Here is a 22,734-nt window from a genome sequence, read left to right as displayed (position 1 = left end):
CTGCTGGGCTGGGGTGAGGATATTGTGTAGTATGTCCAGGAAAGTGATGAGCTGGGCACTATTGTAGAGGCCAAGGGTTGAATTGTGATGGAGGTGATTTATAGCTGCGCACATGGTGATGTTCCCCCCCCGTCGCTGGCCAGGAACCTCAACAATGTCACGCTGGCCCATGACGTTCCTTCCCCGTTGCTGTCCTTTTTGCAAGGTTGAAACCCACTTCATCAACGTGGTCAACCCAAGTGGCTCCAATCTCATCAGAGGCAGCTGCTCTCCTCGGTCGTAGTCTTGATTGTCCTCTTGCTCTTGCTCCTCCTCCTCCTCCTCCTCCTCTCACACCTCTCGCTCTCCCTCTCTCTGCAAAGTTGGCATCTGTTGTTCTCCAACACAGGAGAGCTCACCTTTGGCCCTTTTTTATTGCTAAAGCTATGATTGCTACTTGAAAAGCAATAGATGTTTGCCCATATGCAAACTGTGACACTTTAAATAAATGTGAAATAATACTATTGTGCAATATGACAACCCTAGTCGTCTATCTGTACAGTATAGTACAGTGGATAGTGTACATAGCCTTTATTTATGTAAACCAGCTCCTTCCCTTCTTGTGATTTTTTTTACTTTTTTTTTTTTTTTACTTTACTAACACCAGGGGAGCCACCCCTCCTAAATTTCGTTGTTTGGTACCTGTACTGTAGCAATGACAATAAAGTCCATTCATTCATTCATTCATCATTCATTCATATGAGGAGTGTGATTGTGTGATTTGGTTTGAGTTTAGCGTTCTGAATGGTAGTGAACACAAGAGATTTGATTCATGAAGATTGTGCCAGATGTAGTGTGTAGTGTTTCACAACAAGAACGGCAAATTGTGGTTTTTATCCTGACTGTGTGTACTATTGTATCTTGTTCTGTAAAGCACTTTGTAACTGTGTTTTGAAAAGTGCTATACAAATAAAGTTTATTATTATTGTTATTACTGTCATTATTATTATTATTATTATTATTATTATTATTATTATTATTATTATTATGAGGTCATGCCTCCTGGCCCTGTTTGATTGGTGGGGGGGGACAGGGACGTAGTCCTATGAGGTCATGCCTCCTGGCCCTGTTTGATTGGTGGGGGGGGGGACGTAGTCCTATGAGGTCATGCTCCCTGGCCCTGTTTGATTGGTGGGGGGGGGACGTAGTCCTATGAGGTCATGCCTCCTGGCCCTGTTTGATTGGTGGGGGGGGGGGGCGTAGTCCTATGAGGTCATGCTCCCTGGCCCTGTTTGATTGGTGGGGGGGGGGGGGGGCGTAGTCCTATGAGGTCATGCTCCCTGGCCCTGTTTGATTGGTGGGGGGGGACGTAGTCCTATGAGGTCATGCTCCCTGGCCCTGTTTGATTGGTGGGGGGGGGGACGTAGTCCTATGAGGTCATGCTCCCTGGCCCTGTTTGATTGGTGGAGGGGGGGGGGACGTAGTCCTATGAGGTCATGCTCCCTGGCCCTGTTTGATTGGTGGGGGGGGGGGGGGGGGGGCGTAGTCCTATGAGGTCATGCTCCCTGGCCCTGTTTGATTGGTGGAGGGGGGGGGACGTAGTCCTATGAGGTCATGCCTCCTGGCCCTGTTTGATTGGGACGGGGCCCAGAGCAGGGATCAATGGTCATTAACGCCGACAGCTGCAGACGGAGACCCTCCCCGCAGGAAGTGAATCCGTCTGCCTTCTCGCCGGACAGAAAGATCCAATCCCGGCGAATCAACTTCTAAAACCATAGAAACGGTTCACAGCCGTATCAATGTCATGTGCAGCGACAGGTGGTCCCCATCCCACCCCCCCCACCCCCACCCCCACCCCCCTCCACATACACACCCTGATCTAGATCTGTCTTTGCAGCCAGCCTTGCGATCCATCCCATTTGAATGCCCATTTGAGTCATTTTCAGATGGAGGACACCCACCGTGGATGCCTCAGCGTCCCCCTCACACCTCTGAGCAACCCCTAGTTGGCTAGTTCTGGGGGAGACACCCTGATGGAGGAAAAACATTTACAGTCAAAAGCCTCCATGTCAGAGTAGGGGTGTCCTGTGGAAGCCCTCTTGGATTTACGATGCTGTTACCGTAGTACTTGCAGGATTGGAGGTGGTTGCGGGCACAACGTTCTGGGTTCCTGGCAGGGGGACAGAGTGGATGAGCAGGGAGGGAGAGAGAAGGAGAGAGGGGAAGAGGGAGTGAGCAAGACAGGGAGAGGGAGAGACTGAGTTCTGAGTTTTAAAATACCTTAGAATAGATGAATAGACAAGGTGTGTGCATAAGGCACATCCAACAACTAAAGAGAGACAGAGACAGAGAGAGAGAGAGAGAGAGAGAGAGAAAGAGAAAGAGAGAAAGAGAAAAGATAGAGGGTAAGAAAAATAGACAGGGTGAGAGAGCGAGCAAGAGAGAACGATAGAGGGAGGGAGGGAGAGAGGGAAGGAGAGAGGGAGGGAGAGAGGGAGAGGTCACAGGCTGTGTTGTTTAGCTCTCAGCGTGGGGTGAGCACCAGGCGTTTCAACATCTCCAGCTATGCGGCCCTGGCTCCTTCTCTCTCTCTCTCTCTCTCTCCCTCTCCCCCTCTCTCTCTCTCTCTCTCTCTCTCTCTCTCCCCCCCCCTCTCTCTCTCCCTCTCTCTCTCTCCCTCTGGCTCTTATCTATAAGATCAAAAGTGGCAGATTCAGCTGTGCCCGGCCCCCCAGACATGGCACCAATGCTGTCACTTGAGCTCTGTCATGCATCGGCACATTTCAAAGGGAGCCTGACGACATTTAAAAAAATACTTTTTCCCCCAGATAGGTCCAACTGGAAAACCTTTGGTGATCTTTCCATTTGTCCAATACTCCAGGAGGGGGGTGGGGTGTGTGTGTGTGTGTGTGTGTGTGTTTGTGTGTGTGCGTGTGCGTGTGCGTGTGTGTGTGTGTGTGTGTCTGTGTGTGTGTGTTTGTGTGTGTGTGTGTGTCTGTGTGTGTTTGTCTGTGTGTGTGTTTGTATGTGTGTGTGTGTGTGTGTGTGTGTGTGTGTGTGTGTGTGTGTCTGTGTGTGTCTGTGTCTGTGTCTGTGTGTCTGTGTCTGTGTCGACGTTTCCCAGCAAAGAAAATGTATGATTCATTGAGACATGTACCGTAGAGGAGGAGTGCGTACCGTATGATGATGCTACTGCTGTCCTATGCTAGTGGGCTTCTATTACAACAGCATATAGGGGGCCAGAGCCACCTCAACCTATTATGGGCCCCTAAGCAAAAATGGTTGGGAACCCCCCACACTTGTGCACTTGGGACCCCTAGCGGCCGTGGCCCCTACGTAGAGGCGGCACTGGCTACTGTATATGTCTCTGGGTGAAGCATATTCCAGAAGGGAGAATTATTATTGACCTTTTCTATCAACTTTTCTATCAAGTGCCAAAGCTATAGACTACTATAGACTACCGTATTTTCCGCACTATAAGGCGCACTTAAAAGCCTTTAATTTTCAAAAAAAACGACAGTGCGCCTTATAACCCGGAGCGCCTTATATATGGATCAATTGGTTAATTTGTTGATCCATACTGGTTGTACACGGCGCTCAAGGCGCTCTGTCAAAATGTTTCAGTACGACTGGTAAACTACAAAGCCGCACCGCTTGCAGCATTACGGTAATCAGTAAACACCGGTATACTGTGCTTACTCACAGTCCCACACCCCAAGACCCCAAGTAAAGAAGACTAAACAGAGTTTCCGAGGGAACAAAGTGAGATTCTTGGTGCTTTCAACTTGAAGTTTTAAAGTACCCACTCGATATAATAAACAACAGTTTAACGATCACTAAACACTTATCATTTGTGTATTGGATTCATTATTCTCGTTTGCCGGAGGCTACCGGTAAGGGAGGGTTGACTTTAGGGGTGGGCAAACGATCAACATTTTTTGTTCGATCATCGTAACGAATTAACGATCAATTATCGATTAATCAATAAGGTTTTTTTTTCATAAAAATAAAAAAAATAAAAATCCGGTTTCAGACGGTTTTGATAAAAAACCGTTTCTATTTTTATAAACCCCGGTTTTCGGTATAACCGAAAAACCGTCCATCCCTAGTTGGGTCGCAGTTCAGGCCCGCAGAAGGCTCCCTCAGAAAGGTGCAAACTTGTCAGCAGCAGCGCCTGCTGCGTATTGCTCCCCGAGGGAGTAGGGTCCATCTGCGCGCAACAAATCCAACACCCGGAAATGTGTTATGCAAATATGCAGGCGCGGTATGATGACGTATGGTACATCACATTTCCGGGTGATGGATTTGATGCGCGCAGCGCAGATGGATACACTAGGAGTAAACCATGAATCACCTTACTACGGCCTTACTACGGTGAAAACTACGGAAAAAAACCTAATATGTAGAGTACAGTCCTATCAATTGTTCGAAAAGGAGTAGGAAGAAGCCTGTCCTACCCCTGTTTATACTTAACAATTATGCTTACATTATATAATCCAATTAATTAATACATATATTTCAGTATCATCCGTTCTAATACTTTTTCATTAAAAATAATTTAAACCTTTTTTTAAATAGAGCAATAGAGCAATATTTCTGCTTTCCTTCATATTTTCTTCATATTTTTGACATTAGGAACAAGTTATTAGTGTGATCACGATATCCGACCTCATGTACAATCTGTACTGCAGTAAAAATGTGGAACGCCCTTCCTATAATCTTAAAGGAGTGCAAAACACTGCCCACCTTCAAAACCACTCTCAAAAAACATTTACAGGAGGCTGCAATCCGTAACTGGACCCTCTAAATCAAAAATCAGATTAAAAGACCCGAACTACCCACTGTACATACTTTGTGTTTTGTCCCCCGCCCCCACCTGTGGTGTATGTCCCCACCTGCCCTACCCGCTGTACATACCTGATGTTTTGTTGTATTGTTCTTCCCATGATGGATGTATTTTTATCTTGTAGATAGTAATAGTTATTTGTCTGTATTATCTTGTAGATAGTACTAGTTTGTTTTGTCGGTCTTACATGTAACGATGAATTGAGAATCAAGGACCCCAATTGAAATAAGCCAGTGGCTTTCTTGGGTTTTTATCCTGTTAGTTGACCTTGTATGTAATATGTACTTTCATGTACCTACTTCTGCAAATCTTCTAATAAAGTTTTCAATCAATCAATCAAAATCCTCATAGCTTTTTTCTGTAGTGTAATCAATGGGTTTAAAGTGCTTTTATATTCATTTCCCCATATCTCCACACAGTAACTCAAATAGGGTAAGACAAGACAACAATATAGAGTATACAACATCCTCTGTTCCAGAATATGTTTTGCCCTGCACAATACTGCAATACTCCTTGATACTTTGGATCTAACGTATCTTATATGAGATTTCCAACAGAATTTACTGGGCTTAAAGTGCAGACTCTCAGCTTTAGGTTAAGGGTATTCACATCCAAATTGAAGGAAGGGTTTATGAATTATAGCTCTTATGTATAATAACCAAAAGTAATTAGACAATTGACTCAAAAGCTGTTTCATGGGCCAGTGTGGGCTATTTATTCCTTCATTATTTCTTTATCAATTAAGCAGGTAAAAGGTCTGAGTTGATTCCAAGTGTGGCATTTGCATTTGGAGGCTGTTGCTGTATAGGCACAACATGCAGTCAACAGAGCTCTCAATGCAACTGAAACAGGCCATCCTTAGGCTGTAAAATGCACTTCAATTACATCTGGATTGTTTCATTTCAAATCCTTTGTGGTGGCATACAGAGACAAAATTATGGAAATTGTGTCACTGTCCAAATACTTCCAGACCTAACTGTATATAAATAAAAGAATGTCAATGACCCCAGGTGAGGGACTTTATTAGGTCAAACAGGTTTGAGGGGTCAGGCAAAGGACTTGGTGGAGTCAGGCAAGGGTCAGGCGATCATCGTTGTAATCCATGGAGCAGGGCAGGAACCGTGGTGCAAGGTGCTGGGCTGGAGGTGTCCATGGTGCTGAGTGCACACTGATGAGCTAAATAAAACATTCTATTTCTGATGTCAACAGCACTAGGGCTCCTTCACAAAACCCTTACTGGAATCTTCATACACTCTGTGAATTAGTCTTTACTTTCTGATGAGTCAACAGCAATAACCCCATCCAGTGCGACATGTAGATAGCATATATTTAGAATATGTAAAATGCAAACACCAGAAATGCAAGAAAGTTTATGAGGTATACCAAATGGAATTAATAACAAGTGTTACAACCCTTCTGTCTAGAGTAAAATAAGGGCCTAACAGGGTAGAGTGCAGAATGTACAGGTGTGTTGCAACACAAATGCCCAAAAAAAGTGTACAAGGGATCAAATCAATTCAAGCTTTATTTGTATAGCGCATCTCACAAGATACGACTCAATGCGCTTCAATCAAGACATCATTGCTGATTGCACTTTAGCACAAGTGCTCTTTCAACATTGTCTCTATGGTCTTTCAGCTTCCTTTTCTTCTCACATTTTCGACCATATAATGGTGAGACAGCTGCTTCTCACTGTTGAGACAAAATGTTATAAAGAAGTGATTAATAATTAATTTAAGAAACTCACATTCATCAGTGGTTGCAAACTGTCATGGAATTTGTATTAGCACTCTCCTCATGTTTCCAAAATGCATTGCAAATGCAATGCACTAACAAGTCATTGGTCACTCTTCGTTGGTGTTGAACTTGTTGAGCCCTTTCCTAAAATAATAATACAGTGCTTAACCATGTTACAATGAAAAGGTGCAGTTAAGTACTGAATGAGTCACTCACTTTCTTTCCTTGATCATTCTACCTCAAGTGTCCTGATATAAAGTGTGGTTTCACTTTCCAGGCTTCTGACATCTTTGTCCCTGGTAACAGGATACACACATAAGCATGACTATGTGTACAGCTGTGAATGGTGGATAGTATGTTTGTATGCAATAAACTTCATTCACACTAACCAATTCTTTAGGAGGAAAGCTGTAAGGCCTCTTGAAGTACGTGTGGTCCTCGTCAGTGTCCAGTGGCATCTGTACAGAGTCCACCATTATTGCCAGTATGTTTTACATGAAAGGGTTAACTACTTCAAAAAGAGATCCAGGCTGGATTCAGAATGACACAGTACCACTAAACATATTGCATGTGCCATAAAGTTGCATGGAGTATGTGTTTTAGGAGCAGTAGCCCATTCAGAAACAGGCACACGGTCATAGATACTTAGTGAGAGATGCACTGACCATGGTGTTGCTTGCATGACTCCTTTTAACACTTGAATAGGTCCTGAATACAGGTGGGACACTGTCGTGAAGGGTCGCTCTGCCTTCCTCACTAAAGTGAGCAAACTTCCTTCCATATCTGAAATTAACACACATTATCTTCACCGGAAGGTTGAATTGTAGGGCCAGGTGTTACCCCAAAGTCCTCTTGATAATAAATGTACAAATACAATTATTATTTTTGTAGCACTGCAGCATACCCTTCCAGCCCAATGTTTTCCACCAGGACAATACACCACCACCTTCTCAGGAGAGACATGTCATCCTAAAGAAAGAGCAGTTACTCAATTTGCATTCAAAGTCTTATAGCATATTGATATAATGGGTTCTTGTTTTCTTAATACTTACAATGCTGAAGTCAAAGGTAGCCTCCATGGCGAAATACCAGGCATACTGTAATGAGAAAAGACACAAAGACAAGATTACCATGTGACAGCTTATAACTCAGTGAGAAGGTAGTCACACACATCCAATGAAATGTACATGGCTGATAACTCCATAGGAAAGTGATATGAGAGGTCTGCACACATGAATGTTCCTTAATACCTTTTATTGCACACCTTTTTATTTGCAAATGCACAAACAGAATGTTGGTCAGGACTAAGTGGTGGTCAGTCATTGTTACATACATTTACACATTTTTTTGATGGTTTTAAGGAACAATCAAGTGTGCCATATCACTTGGTGGCATTACCATAACTCACCATTATCATGAAGACACCACAGTCATTGCCACTGGTCTGCCTCGGAAGCCCCTGTACGAAGAAAAGTTAGTTAGAGAATAGTAGGTAATTATGACTATAGCTATAATATGATAGTAACATTCAAACAATACCTCCAAATCCAGACCAGTCTTCTCTGTCCAGGATCCCGCAACAATTTTCTCAGCAACACCCCTGGGCAACCAAGAATAAAACTAAGTCAAACAAAGAAGTACACACCTCCTACAGGAGAGAAAAAAGGAACAACATTCGTACCACTGCTGCTTCAGAACCACTTCACACCATGCAAGTCGGTCGATCATGCTTATTTGCAAAAGTTCAATGAGGAGGATTTCTCTGTGTTTCTCTTTCCTTGTGTTGGAAATGTGTCTATTTAAGTCCACTCCGGCTTTCGGGAAGCCAATCCTTTCTGAATGTTGGACAAACAATCAGTACATAATGCATGCATTGCCACAATGCCTCCTGATTGAACACAAGTCTTTAGAAATGGCAGTAACATTAGACAGGTCAGGGGACCGCCAGGACACACATCATAGGCAGGTCAGGGGACCGCCAGGACAAACATCATAGGCAGGTCAGGGGAACGTGACCGCCAGGACACACATCATAGGCAGGTCAGGGGAACGTGACCGCCAGGCAGGTCAGGGGAACGTGACTGCCAGAGCAAAAAATATTTGGGGCAACCTTAATAGTGTTCTGTAGGCTTCAGAGGTGAATCCCCTTGGAGTTTTGAAATACTGCGAATCTAGAAAGAAAATTTCTTTCTGGTGTGGCCTCATTACCTACAGGGAATAACGCATTCTGGACAATAAGCAAAAAGGACACTTTGGGGGTAATACAATAGACACAAACTCACAAGCAAATGGCATATGAAGGTTAAAGCTGAGAAATGCTCAACTACATTGTATGTCTTTATAATCTACTACTGTGGATGTCATATGTTGCATATAAAGTTATGCTCTGTATATATATATATATATATATATATATATATATATATATATATATATATATATATCTGGTTGCGAAATATTGCTCTATTGCTCTATTTAAAAAAAGGTTTAAATTATTTTTAATGAAAAAGTATTAGAACGGATGATACTGAAATATATGTATTAATTAATTGGATTATATAATGTAAGCATAATTGTTAAGTATAAACAGGGGTAGGACAGGCTTCTTCCTACTCCTTTTCGAACAATTGATAGGACTGTACTCTACATATTAGTTTTTTTCCGTAGTTTTCACCGTAGTAAGGCCGTAGTAAGGCGATTCATGGTTTACTCCTAGTGTATCCATCTGCGCTGCGCGCATCAAATCCATCACCCGGAAATGTGATGTACCATACGTCATCATACCGCGCCTGCATATTTGCATAACACATTTCCGGGTGTTGGATTTGTTGCGCGCAGATGGATACTATAGGCCCGAGGAGCTGTGCCATGGCGCTGACCGGAGGTCAGGTTACACTAACGTACGGGAACTTCCGTCATGCCGTACTGCGTTGCGAAATTCAATGCGAAGGCAAATGCAAAGTTCATTTCTCACACATAACGTGGACAAACTAATTTCCATTATTATTATTATTATTATAAAAAAAAAAAAAAAAAAAAAAAAAAACGATTATCGAGCAAAATATTTTGTGATCGACCAAGACCTTATCGATCAATTAATCGATCATCGATCATCGATGCCCACCCCTAGTTGACTTGTAAACATAGTTTCGTTTTAGCTCGTGTTCAAAAGCAAGAACTGTGTGTTCATCTAGTTATGTGTAGTTATGTGTTTTTAGCATGTCGATGTTCTCCCAGTATGTTGTCATGTTATTAAAATACAGTTTAGACCTTCGTAGCGATGTGTTTTGTTAGCTGTTAGCCGCTAGCAGCGTTTGTTGTGGTTTGGTCAGAGTCACTTTTCTCCCATTCAGTGTTTGAGGTGAACCAACATTCAAATACGCCTGTCGTGTTCAATCTTTCTCTGATTTGAATGTATGACACATAATTTGAAAGCTTACAATCTGTAGTTTAAGCATGTGTAAAAACTGAAAAAGTACGTTGCACATTTCACCAGGAGCTGTCACATATTGGTTGTTGGTTATAATTGTATAGCCTATTGGTTGTTTTCTGGTGTTGTTTTGCTCTGTTTGTAGTCTACTTGATGTATTTTTATCAGCTGTTAAATCACCACAGCGGTTAATCCACTAATAGAGATAATAGCAGATTGAAAATGCTTGTAGCTAACTACTCTATATCTCGTGGTTGCAGCTATTGCGAATTGCTATTCACACGAGTCAGCTCTGAATCACCGCAGGTCCTTGACGCTTGTTGCAAAAATGGATGACGAACGGCTGATACTTGAGGTGGAAAAATATATATTTTTGACAGTGGAGCAGGTAGAACGTTGACGGTGACAACGCTCAGGTGGAGCTTGGACAACGGGAAGTTGACACAACACCGATGGAGAGGTGACGCAACGCAGTAGGTGGAGCTTGGGCATAACGCAACCCCAGTCAAACGTTTGACTGCAGTATCTATTCTATGCGCCTTATAATCCGGTGCGCCCTGTATATGAAAACAGTTCTAAAATAGGCCATTCATTGAAGGTGCGCCTTATAATCCGGTGCGCCTTATAGTGCGGAAAATACTAAACACATGTTAACTAATCTTCCCAAATGCCGTCAATGTTCAGGTTCTCACAGTTCTTTTTGGAAGTTGATGGTGGCCCACCGTCCGTAACGTACCCATGCCTGCAATAGAACATTTAGAAAATTACCTGTTGCTCCCTTCCCTTTATAAATGGGGACAGATTGTATAGTTGAATTGTTATTGTGAGTAAAGCCGTTACAATATAATATCCTTACAGTATTCATTTGGCATATTGGCTGATACCTTTTTGGATATTTTTTTTGGGGGGGGGTGGGGTGCAGGGGGACAGACATAATAATGACGTATACATATTACATACAAATATAAGACAAATATATATTTATATATATATAATATATAAATATATTATATATTATATTTAGGTCAAAGCTTGTGCGTCAGTGTGAATGATGTCCACTAATTTGGCGTCGGGGGGTCCAGGTGTATCATGGTGGTGGGGGGGTCCAGGTGTATCATGGTGGGGGGGGTCCAGGTGTATCATGGTGGGGGGGGTCCAGGTGTATCATGGTGTTGGGGGCGTCCAGGTGTATCATGGTGGTGGGGGGGTCCAGGTGTATCATGGTGGGGGGGGTCCAGGTGTATCATGGTGGTCGGGGGGTCCAGGTGTATCATGGTGGGGGGGGTCCAGGTGTATCATGGTGGTCGGGGGGTCCAGGTGTATCATGGTGTTGGGGGCGGGGCGTCCAGGTGTATCATGGTGGTGGGGGGGTCCAGGTGTATCATGGTGGGGGGGTCCAGGTGTACCATGGTGGGGGGGGTCCAGGTGTATCATGGTGGGGGGGGGGTCCAGGTGTATCATGGTGGTGGGGGTCCAGGTGTATCATGGTGGTGGGGGGGTCCAGGTGTATCATGGTGGTGGGGGGGTCCAGGTGTATCATGGTGGTGGGGGGGGTCCAGGTGTATCATGGTGGTGGGGGTCCAGGTGTATCATGGTGGGGGGGTCCAGGTGTATCATGGTGGGGGGGTCCAGGTGTATCATGGTGGGGGGGGTCCAGGTGTATCATGGTGGTGGGGGTCCAGGTGTATCATGGTGGGGGGGGGTCCAGGTGTATCGTGGTGGTGGGGGGGTCCAGGTGTATCATGGTGGTGGGGGGGTCCAGGTGTGTCATGGTGGTGGGGGGGTCCAGGTGTATCATGGTGGGGGGGTCCAGGTGTATCATGGTGGTGGGGGGGGTCCAGGTGTATCATGGTGGTGGAGGGGTCCAGGTGTATCATGGTGGTGGGGGGTCCAGGTGTATCATGTTGGGGGGGTCCAGGTGTATCGTGGTGGGGGGGTCCAGGTGTATCATGGTGGTGGGGGTGGGGGGCAGGTGTATCATGGTGGGGGGGGTCCAGGTGTATCATGGTGGGGGGGTCCAGGTGTATCATGGTGGGGGGGGGTCCAGGTGTATCATGGTGGTGGGGGGGTCCAGGTGCAGGGGCGGCGCTAGGGGGTGGCTACTGGGGCTCAAGCCCCGGATGTTTTCTGAAAAGCCCCGAATGTTTTACTTTAAAAAAAAAAAAAAAAAAAAAAATATTGAGTAACGTGCAGTACCGGAGTCCAACAGAGAGGCAGCAGCTGCGCGACATTAGCCTGCGTACTGCGTAGCCTGCCCTGCCCTGAAGAAGAAGTGATCTCAATCAGTGCCTGACTTGCAAAATTGTAAGGATGGATATCCCAAAGTTGTTTTCAACAAAACATGCGCCAAGAACTGTTGCAGCAGCAGTATCAGCAGCAAGAATGACATCACCAGCAGTGATGACATAGATGATGTTTCAGGTTTGTGAATCTTATTAGAAAGGTGACTGACTCACTGACACTACTTTTCCGGTTTGCTGATGCTAGCTGGCTATCATAACATAACGTTATGTTATAATGAAAATGAAACATAGCAAGGTACTGTTACGGTACATGGTAAGAAATCAAACAAAGGATAATACTTATACAAATAAAGTGAATAACAGGCTGATAGTCTTTGATATCTGCACTCTGGTTGACTGAGTAACAAGTGAAAAAGAATGATGTAACGTTAATGTTACAGCTAGTAAACATGGAGTAACCACATTAAGTATGCCCTTATGGTAGTATGTATGTATACAGAACATGACTCAAATCTATCCTAAGATGTAACGCTAACTAACTAAGTTTGTTTAATGTCCCAGGGGGGATTTGATTTCACAGTACTATACACAGGCCAACAATACATGTAATATATCGTCATATAACACAGGACAAGACTCTAAATACAATATAAGTGGTGAGCACAGAGTCTGCCCTGATATACATACTGTAACATAACTAGCCTCAGCCCATCAATTATGTAATTCTATACAAATATAAATGATGGTGACTGACTGACAGGGGGAGCTACGTGTGCTGACCTCCCTCTGTGCCCAGAACCACCACAATTAGTTTGCTTCATTAAAGGGTGTGAATGTATATGTGTTCTCCAGTGCCTTTTGTCCGCTTTAAGGTGGTGGTAAGTTGAAGGTTGAAGGCAACATTTTCCGGCGCGCTCCGCACGCACATTACATTCTCCCTCTGGGCTAAGCCCCGGATCTCCTACGATCCTAAATCCGCCCCTGTCCAGGTGTATCATGGTGGGGGGGTCCAGGTGTCAGGTCATTTGAAGTGTCATTTGTTTCGAATGCAGTGTTTGCTTTTGCAAGAGATTTGTGGAGTTTTGTGTTTTGTGTTTAGAGTTTTGAGAAAATGAGCCATGCTTTCAGAAAACGTTTGAGCAATTGAGAACATTTTTTAAAATAGTTCTGTATGTAAAGAATTCTGCAGAGAGAGATTGAAATATGTACACAAACACATATATAGTGCTGAAACAAAACCTTTTTGTTTTTCTCCACAACAAATCAGTGGTGCACAGCACCACAGTATACCTTGCAGTTGTGTGAACAAGAAATATGCTCTCTATCGAATACAGTAAACAGAAAGAAAAAAAGAATCTAAAATCCAAAAGGAAAGGAAAAGGAAAGAAAAATACTTAGGCTGGGTTTTATTGCTCTTACATCCTGATTGATGAGTCGACAGGCAATATATATACAGTACCAGTCAAAATGTTGGACACACTTGCCCATTCAATTGATTTAATACAAAATAATAGATAATCAGTGTTATTTCATGTTTCTGAGATTCTTCCCTGTACAAATGTCCAAGAGATGGCAGTAGAGAGCAAGCATACAGTGACATCACATTCTGTAATGTATGTACTGCATACATTACTGCTAACCCTAACCCTAACTGCTCCAACAAGCCACTGAGTATAGTGGAGTGGAGATAAAATCAATAACGAAAATATGTTTTCTAGATGTCTTTCCCATAGGGTAATACATAGGGTATATATACTTTAACAGGTTTGTTAAGTGTTTCCATATAAACAGTTGTACAGTTGTATTCATATATATACATAAACAGTTGTACAGTTCATATATATACATAAACAGTTGCACTACTGTTCTACAACAGCAGCGCTGTGGTACAACTACTATCACCTTATCATTACCTCATCCTACTTGTTTCTATTATCACCCCACTCATTTACTATTGTATTATTGTTGATTTTGTATTCTGCTGCTATTGCTGCTATTGTTGATTGTTGATTTAGTTGATTTTGTATCCTGGTTTATTCTATTATTGATTTTGCATTCAGCTGCAATGCCAATGTCAAAGAACCTGAACCCAAGAATGTTACTCTGTGTACCCGGCGTACATTGATGTAATAAAAGCAATTCTGATTCTGAGTTGTTATAAGCTCAGGGTTACCAAAGAAATGACTCTGATCTTGAGTGCACTACATATAATAATAATAATAATTTAACAAACAAACACATATAATATCAACGTGTTGTTAAACATTTGATTAGGATACATATGTATACTGTAACATATTTAAGCATATCTTTGAACAAATAGTGAAGTGTCTATAAAGTCTATAAACAGTTGTATATATTTTAAAACACAACAAAACTGTATACCCACACACAGGAAGTGTTACCCATCAAATTTGTTCAGCCTGTTTATGGTCTATTTTCTATTAAAATAGTTATATTATAAACGTACACAATAAGTTAACTATAGTAACTGATACATTCTACAAGTTTTAGAACATAGATATAGAGGAGTGTAAAACTGGAGGAGAACAATAGCTTACATTGAGAGAGTTACATTGAGAGAGTTACATTGAGAGAGTGACATTGAGAGAGTTACATTGAGAGAGTGACATTGAGAGAGTTACATTGAGAGAGTGACATTGAGAGAGTTGGGAGCATTTGGACCAAGGAGGATAATCCCATGTGAAAACAACTCTAAGGTGCTTTCTTTTCTCTGGGGCTCCTGGATAGATAATGTTTAATTAGAGGTGTCTGGAATTGGTTTAGTGGAGCGCCTTGCCTATTCCCAAGGGCCAATTGTGTGTGTGTGTGTGTGTGTGTGTGTGTGTGTGTGTGTGTGTGTGTGTGTGTGTGTGTGTGTGTGGTCTAAGGCATATTATCAAGTTTAGCAAAAAACAAAATAAACTGAACCAACCAATCTAGAATATATGATATTTAGGCAAAAACATAATTTTCCTCAAAAGTGACGAAAGCCATTATTTTAAGAAGGTGACGATATGTTCCTGTGGACTCTTTTTTTTTTGCTAGCTTGCTTGTAGAACATGGTCTAATGACATCACAGACATAGAACATGGTGTAATGACATTCCAGGCATAGAACATGGTGTAATGACATCACAGGCATAGAACATGGTGTAATGACATCACAGGCATAGAACATGGTGACATCAATGTTAATTTCTATTCATCGTAGCTTCTCAACACAGAGCCGACAAACCAACCCTACCAGTCATGAGGCCACTGGTGTGAAAACAACAGCAGAAATATTGTTAGTTGAGAGATTAACCTTCATGAAATAGCTTCCCAGATGCATCAGATAGCACTGTTGTGTGCGTGTGTGTGTGTGTGTGTGTGTGTGTGTGTGTGTGTGTGTGTGTTTGTGTGTGTGTGTGTGTGTGTGTGAGAGAGAGAGAGAGAGAGAGAGAGACAAACACATATATTAGAGAGAGAGAGCGAGAGATAGAGAGAGACAAACACATATATTAGAGAGAGAGAGAGAGAGAGAGAGAGAGAGAGAGAGAGAGAGAGAGAGAGAGAGAGAGAGAGAGAGAGAGAGAGTGTAAGGGGGGCAAGGCAAAAGGGAAATTACGTGCAAGATGGAGCAAGCTGGAGGGCCCGTGGAAGAGGACAGAAAAGCCGACAGGTTGGTCTGTGGGGGCTTACCGTGGGAATGTTAATCCTGCTAATGTATTACAGTTGGAGTAGAGGAGGACCACAGTCTGAACCAAGCCTGCAGGCTGGGAGCATCTGAACCCAGGAGGAGGAGGGGAACAGACAGCAAGGCTCTCATTACACACACAGGCTAGAGCATTCAGACGCTGCCTCAAAACAATAGTGTTTGTGTGTGTGTGTGCGTGTGTGTGTGTGTGTGTGTGTGTGTGCGTGCGTGCCTGTGTGCGTGTGTAAAGAGAGTTCCCACATTGTATTGGTTAAAGTGGGAGGTTTAGTTAGACTAAATCCTCAAAATAGTATTGAGACATTGGGATAAAGTGGCAAGTTTCAGATCCCAAATTGGTCTGGACGTGGGTGTCAGTGGCCTGTTCAGATATGAGAGTCTGTGTGGTCCACAGATTCCCAGCTCCCTGAGGGGATGTCTTGTCAGGCACAACTACCATTGTTCCCAGTCAGCGACATCAATTAGAACCAACCGAGAGAGTGTCTCAATGTAGGAGAAAACGTGGGTTTTAATCACATATTGTGATGGCAGATTAAATCCAAAATAAGATGCGGTATGTGATAATCTAGCTAGTTACTGTAAACACAGTATGACAGTATACTGTAAATTGATTAAAACAAGTTCTGTGTTTCTTTTACAATCTCTCTCTCTGATTATAGTTGTGCGGTTGCAAGATCCAGTTATGATTGTAGTTAGGATTCATTCCAGGTCAAAATCAGAGGTCGATTGATTATCTTGTCATCAATCCTAAATCATATGATAAAAGACTATGCTTATTTCCCAAAATCCACTCTAGCAATTAACCTAGCACTTCAACAATCATCAACGGATTGATTCAGTGTGATTGGGGTTGAGCAAACAGCTCATGAAGAACTATTATATTCAAACATCACTGGGAGCTTTCCTCTCACCTTGATCCATTTGTATTGTTAATAAGTTTCAAAAGCCATTTTGGCAGACTTTAATTTCTTTAATCCCCTTGGGGAACAAACTGTGAAAGGAAGCACATTTCCTTCCCTATTATATTAGTATTTTTACATACACTGAACACTAATCACCACCACGACTGCGCTCTCTGCTCAATTCCAAGTTACGTTCTAATATTTCCAATTTAGTCAATCTGCCCCCGGACATCAATTCACCATATCATAGACGAGAATCATGAATCATAATTGAACTGTAATTCCAATCATATGTGGAATTAGAAAATGTGTAAATGCGTGTAAAAGAAATGTGTACAGTTTAGTACAAAATACAACTATTTACCATTCAGAGTGTATGGTATGTCATATCTGGGCTTTAATTATATAACTTTATCATAATTAGTAAGCCTTGGTGGAATTGTTTAATCACTATAATGTGACGATTCTTGATCAGTGATACATTTAAATATTCCATAACCAAATGTGTCATTGAGTAATATTCAATCACTCCACATCTTTCATTAGCGAGTATTCTATAGCCATACCAACTGTGATCAGAGAGAGGCCGCCGGTATCAGAGACACTATGAGAGATCCTGGATATTTATAGTCAGTAAAAAGAGACGTGAATGCTTGCTGCCTTAATGCTAATCTGTTGATGACTGTAATTCAAGAGATATTGGTCCCAAGGAAGTTGGAATGACATCTTAAATTATAGCCAGCTCACGTTGCTGTACTCTGTATGTACCACTCCGGGCACGAAATTGACGCGACAATAACTCTGTCAAGGTACGCAATTGTTAAAAGGCCTCTAACACTTAATACTTCAAAGTCTCATTCTGTAAACAACATCAGTAAACAGTCTGTAAAGATGGGTTATAGAAAAGACAGAATCACTATTAGGATTTAAGTTTTGCTGAACAATGAGCAGGGCCACAGGTTTTCCTGACCATGTGACCAGAAAAAACTAGGCTCTACTTGTAAGCTACAGTGCCCTCCATAAGTATTAGAAAGTTAAATAATTGTGTCTTCTTTAAGCTCTATACTCCAACAGTTTGGATTTTAAACCAATTACTATGATCTGACAAGAAAAGATTTAACTTTAATTAACTTTAAATTATTTTTTTATTAAATACTCCCCCTATTTCAGGACTCCAGAAGTATGGACAGGTGTTGGACTTGACAGGTGTTTCTGGTTACAGAAGTGGTATCTGTCATATCATTTGTGCAGGTATAAGAGAGCTGTCAATGTCTAGTATTGATTCTAGGCTTTGCATTTGCCTTTGGAGTCTGATATTGGTGTCTGTCTAACATAAGGACCAAAGAGACATCAATGAAAGTCAAGGAAACCATTGAGACTGGAATATCAGAAAAATCTATCAGAAACATAGCCAAAACCGTAGACTTACCAAAATCAACAGTTTGTAATAGCATCAAAAAACAAAGAAAGCACTGGTGAGCTCAGCCAAACAGACTGGTAGGCCAAGGGAGAGTTCTACAGTGGATGAATGAAGAATGCTCCCCATAATCCCCACAACAACTGTCACACAGATCAGGAACACTCTCCAGGAGGTAGGCGTGGATGAGATTACCATCTGCAGAATACGTCACAAACCACTACAGAGGCTCCCCACTAGTTATCCACAAAAAGGATGGTCAGGTTACAGTTTCCTAAAAAGTACATAAAAAGCTACTGGGAAATGGTTGTGTGGACAGATAATATTATCCTTGTCTCACACACTCTCTAATCAAAAATAGGAACAAATGGGAAACTGAACTCAATGAATCCATAGACAATCAATAGACTTCACTTTTGCGAATCCAAACTCGCAGCAATATATCCTGATGCGGAGGACAAGTGTGAAAGATGTGCTTTATACCTAGCCAATCTTACCCATGTTTTGGTCATGCCCTAGACCGGTAACTTTCTGGACTATTATCTTTCTTTGGAGTTCTTTGGAGTTCCACAGAATGTCATGTCTCCCTACCACCAATAATTCTCATATAGTAGCATTTACTACACTGCTAGCAAAGCATATAATTTTACTTGGATGGAAATCTCCAACTCCTCCTTCAATAGCCATGTGGCTTACAGACATAATGCATTTTCTAAAATTAGAAAATATTAGGTTCGCGCTTAGAGGTTCAACGAAAAAATTCTACTTGCACTGGCAACTGTTCATTACATATTTTGAAAACCTGGCAACACTTCCTACAAACTGATACTTTTGTAACCAAGCAGTTTGTTGTCTGCCTTGGCCTCTGAGACCAAGAAGTTTCCATGTAAAACTGACACCAACTTATCTATGAACATATTGTAGCTCATACACTCTCTCACAGATTGTAGAGTCTAAAAGGATCTGAATATGACTTATGTAAGAAACAATCTCCTACTACATCATTCTTACAACCTACCAGAATTCATTGTGACTCACTGAAATGATTTCCCCCCCAATTCTTTATTTTATTTTGTTATTATCTTTTTTATCTATTAATTTACCGACTTATGCACTTTTTTAACAACAATAAATGTTGCTTATTTAACAACAATAAATGTTGTTATTTCTAAATCTCATTGGTTATTTGTTTGTATGTGTGTGCATGTAGGTGGGCAAATCTATATATGTATATATGTATGCAGACATGTTCGGGAGGGAGGGGTGCGTGGAGGGGAGGGAGAAAAACTGAAAATATTCATGCCTTTTTCAATGTACATGACATCTTCTATATTTTAAAAAAAAGAAGAAAAAAAGATATTAATATTATCATGTACAAGTATGATTGCAAGAGGAAAGTCTGGGGGGGGGAGGATTTGCCCAAGGTTTACAGCATACCACCTCATCTGTGAAACATGGTGGAGAGGGTGCTATGGTTAAGCCATGCATAGCTGCCACAAGAACTGGTTCACTTGTCTTAATTGATGATGTAACTGCTGATGGTAGCAGCAGAATGTATTCTACAAGCAAATGCCTCCAAATTCATTGGATGTCGCTTCATCATACAGTAAGTCAATAACCCCAAACATACTGCTATAGCAACTAGGGAGTTTTTCTGAAAAAGTTGTTGACTGGCCAGGTCAATCTCCAGATTTAAATCCCATTGAACATGCGTTTAATTTCCTGATGATAAGATTGCAGGCAAAAAAAACTCAAAACAAACAACAAGTGAAGATGGTTGCAGTGCATCACCAGATATTCCAGCATCTGGTGGGGTCAGTGGTTCGCAGACTTCAGGATTATCGACCAAATACTAAAGATGAGTACATTATTTGACAATTATATTGTATACAATACTTTTGGAGCCTTGAAATAGGGGAGTATGTTTAAATATATATATATTATTTTCTAAATGGTGAATTGGTAAAATAAAATAAATAAATAAATGATTAAAGGTGAGAACTTTGTCTACTTTGACCCCATAGTAATTGTTTGATTTAAAATCCAAACTGTTGGGGATATAGAGCTAAAAGAAGACAAAATGCTTCCTCTTCTCAATACAGTACAATGTATGTATGGAGTAAAATCTTGAATATACTAGTGCCTATGGTACTAGGCATAGAGCGCCTATGGTGCTCTATGATCACGACTGCTCTTTTGGGAGCGAGCATTCAGACTGCATTAAGTTTCCTATATTTAATAACACACAACTCTGATTTGTAAGTACCCCCATGTCACATGAATTGTTTTCATGAGTTGTAGCCCTCGAAACCTTTTCACTTCAAAACTCCCACCATAGGATACTGTCAGAAAAATAAAACCACTTATTCTGTTTCTTCCTCTGTATTCTCCGAGGTAATCGTTATCACTTGTACAAGTTGTATGGATTTTTCCAGACTATGGTTTTGTACCATTGTGATTGTTTTACTCCTGTGTTGTAAACATAAGGGAATGGAGTTCTGTCTCCCCTCTAGTGGAATATTGATTCTATGTGTTGTGTGGAGGGCAAACACTGTGACTGTTCCATCTGGCTCCACAGGCTGCAGTCCCATGGACACACTAGTCTGGACTGCCCTGAGAATAGTCTTATGCTAAAACATCATCGGATTATGTGTTGCAAAGATTCCATCTCGGTTCTCTGGTTGAATTGTGTTTTAACTACATGGGGGTTTCGGATGCTATTCCTCATCTCCTTGTGCCTGAAATGAGAGGAGGAAATGATGTTTTATTTCATGATGAAGAACAGATAAACCTGTGCGGTCATTTGAAAACATCCGATTCTATTTTCAGTGTATCAATGATTTCAGTAATTCTGTGATTTCTTTAGGACATTTTTATCTTTTTATCGACAGAACATAGACAATGTTCACATGTCAACACTTTGTAGATAATAAATATGATGTTAAAAATGGTGAAGTGTCCCTTTAAGTGGAGAGCTGTTTGAAAAGTGACATTGGAGACACGCGCAACACACACAACCACCCACCCACACACACACACACACACACACACACACACACACACACACACACACACACACACACACACACACACACACAATGTCATTGTGCTAAAATATCACTTTGACACACCCCTTTCCTTGAGAGTCTGTAGAAACGCCTACTGAAAGCTTATGTAATGTTGGCACCGTCTACAGACGGATCTGAAGCACGGCCCCAAGAATTCTTCCTTGTTACGGGATAGCCTGGAGAACACGCTGTGGCTACTGCTCAAAGAGTGTAGGTCAAACGTATCAGTGACCAGGCAGCAGGAACATCTATATCTCTCCATCTCTGTCCCCGTTATGTAATGTTGCTATGGAGGTGAGACAGCGTGGGGACACAAGGTCAAACACTCCATCATTTGGCCTCTGCCACTCCGTTTTAATGTCAGCGCCTTAGAAAGCGACATGGGGAAGAACTTGTATTCACTTCTAGTCCGTGAGTTGTTCATAAAAACAGATCATTTTATTCTTTTTAATGAGACAAAGCAGGCTACACCAGAAAAAAGCTTGTTTTATAACAACTGCACTCTTACATACATTTTTACAGTCATGGACTCTTTGTTTAACACCACACAAATCTATTATGTTCAATGGCTTTTTTAGGGTTTGACTTTTAAAAAGGTTTCTGATGTTCTGACAGATGTTGTTGAGAATGTTGTTTTGTCTCTGCTCAAGGTTATTTTTATTCTCTGAGACGACATTGTTACCTCTTCTCTCCCCTCTCTGATTTGACCTGTGACCTCTGAGGTGAGTGGAATTCATAACAAAGATTACAATTCCTAAAGGAGGTACTCATCGTACATCAATCTAGGGTCTGCTCTTGAAGAACATGCTTTTTCTCATCTTCAAAGTACTACGTTTCATAGATAATGTAGTTTTGTCACATACAAAACAAAACAAAAAGTCCATTATATACATCCTCTTTCCCATATTGCAACCACAGGTCCCTTTTTCCCCGTGATGGTGGCAAGTGTCATGATGTCACAATGATCTCAGTCTGGCCAAGATGTTGACCATCTGTGCAGCTGGAGCATCCAGGGGTTTTCCTTCGCATTAAATTCACTCTAGTCATGCATTCCCCCCCCCCCAATTTTTTTATAGCAGATATAATCTTAGAAATCCTTTTTAACAGTTGGTCGGTTAAGCGACAAAGTCTCAGCATATTTGAGAGAGTTCTTTGAAGCATGGTGGTCCATCTGGGGATTTAGTTTTTCACTGTTGAAGCTTATTCCTGTTATACCATCGCTTCGACAAACAACATCTCGTTAACAGTCCATAGTGTTGTGCAGTAACTTTGATTCAGTCATGGAGCGTGGCTGGGACCAGGCAGAGGGAGAGAGAGAGAGAGAGAGAGAGAGAGAGAGGGGGTGTAGAGAGCTGTGGGTCTGGGAAGATGGGCCAGGGGGGGGGGGGGTGGGTGGGTGGGTATTGGGGGATGTCT

The 22,734-nt window shown here is 41.9% G+C and overlaps 1 protein-coding gene across 6 annotated transcripts; it reads right to left on the bottom strand.

Annotated features, from left to right (window-relative positions):
• Positions 1–6,386: 6,386 nt before the first annotated feature.
• On the bottom strand, positions 6,387–8,363 carry LOC308169897 (uncharacterized protein). 6 transcript variants are annotated; one of them, XR_013937773.1, is made up of 9 exons: positions 8,244–8,363; positions 8,102–8,162; positions 7,971–8,021; positions 7,615–7,659; positions 7,467–7,531; positions 7,228–7,345; positions 6,952–7,020; positions 6,779–6,858; positions 6,387–6,517 (listed from the first exon to the last, which is right to left on the bottom strand). XR_013937773.1 is itself a non-coding variant. In XM_080544630.1 (8 exons), exons 1-8 carry the CDS (start codon positions 8,288–8,290, stop codon positions 6,515–6,517), a joined length of 459 nt encoding a protein of 152 aa, XP_080400756.1. In that variant the 5' UTR covers positions 8,291–8,363; the 3' UTR covers positions 6,445–6,514. The 6 variants fall into 6 exon arrangements, 4 of the variants coding, with proteins under 4 accessions (XP_080400756.1, XP_080400755.1, XP_080400754.1 ...); XR_013937772.1 differs by having other exon boundaries at positions 6,779–7,020; XM_080544630.1 differs by lacking the exon at positions 6,779–6,858 and having other exon boundaries at positions 6,445–6,517.
• Positions 8,364–22,734: the final 14,371 nt, after the last annotated feature.

The sequence above is a fragment of the Nansenia antarctica genome (genome assembly GCF_963989245.1).
Source record: "Nansenia antarctica genome assembly, chromosome: 1".
Classification (NCBI taxonomy): Eukaryota; Metazoa; Chordata; class Actinopteri; order Argentiniformes; family Microstomatidae; genus Nansenia; species Nansenia antarctica.
This window is presented reverse-complemented; position numbering and strand designations above follow the sequence as displayed.

What these genes read in the sequence shown, in the direction of transcription:
- LOC308169897 (XM_080544627.1), bottom strand. Translation starts at nt 8,290, where the DNA reads ATGATCGACCGACTTGCATGGTGTGAAGTGGTTCTGAAGCAGCAGTG. An exon ending in CTACCTTTGACTTCAGCATT is followed by an intron (nt 7,532 to 7,614) that starts GTAAGTATTAAG and finishes CTCTTTCTTTAG; the next exon opens with GATGACATGTCTCTCCTGAG. An exon ending in GAAAACATTGGGCTGGAAGG is followed by an intron (nt 7,346 to 7,466) that starts GTATGCTGCAGT and finishes TGTTAATTTCAG; the next exon opens with ATATGGAAGGAAGTTTGCTC.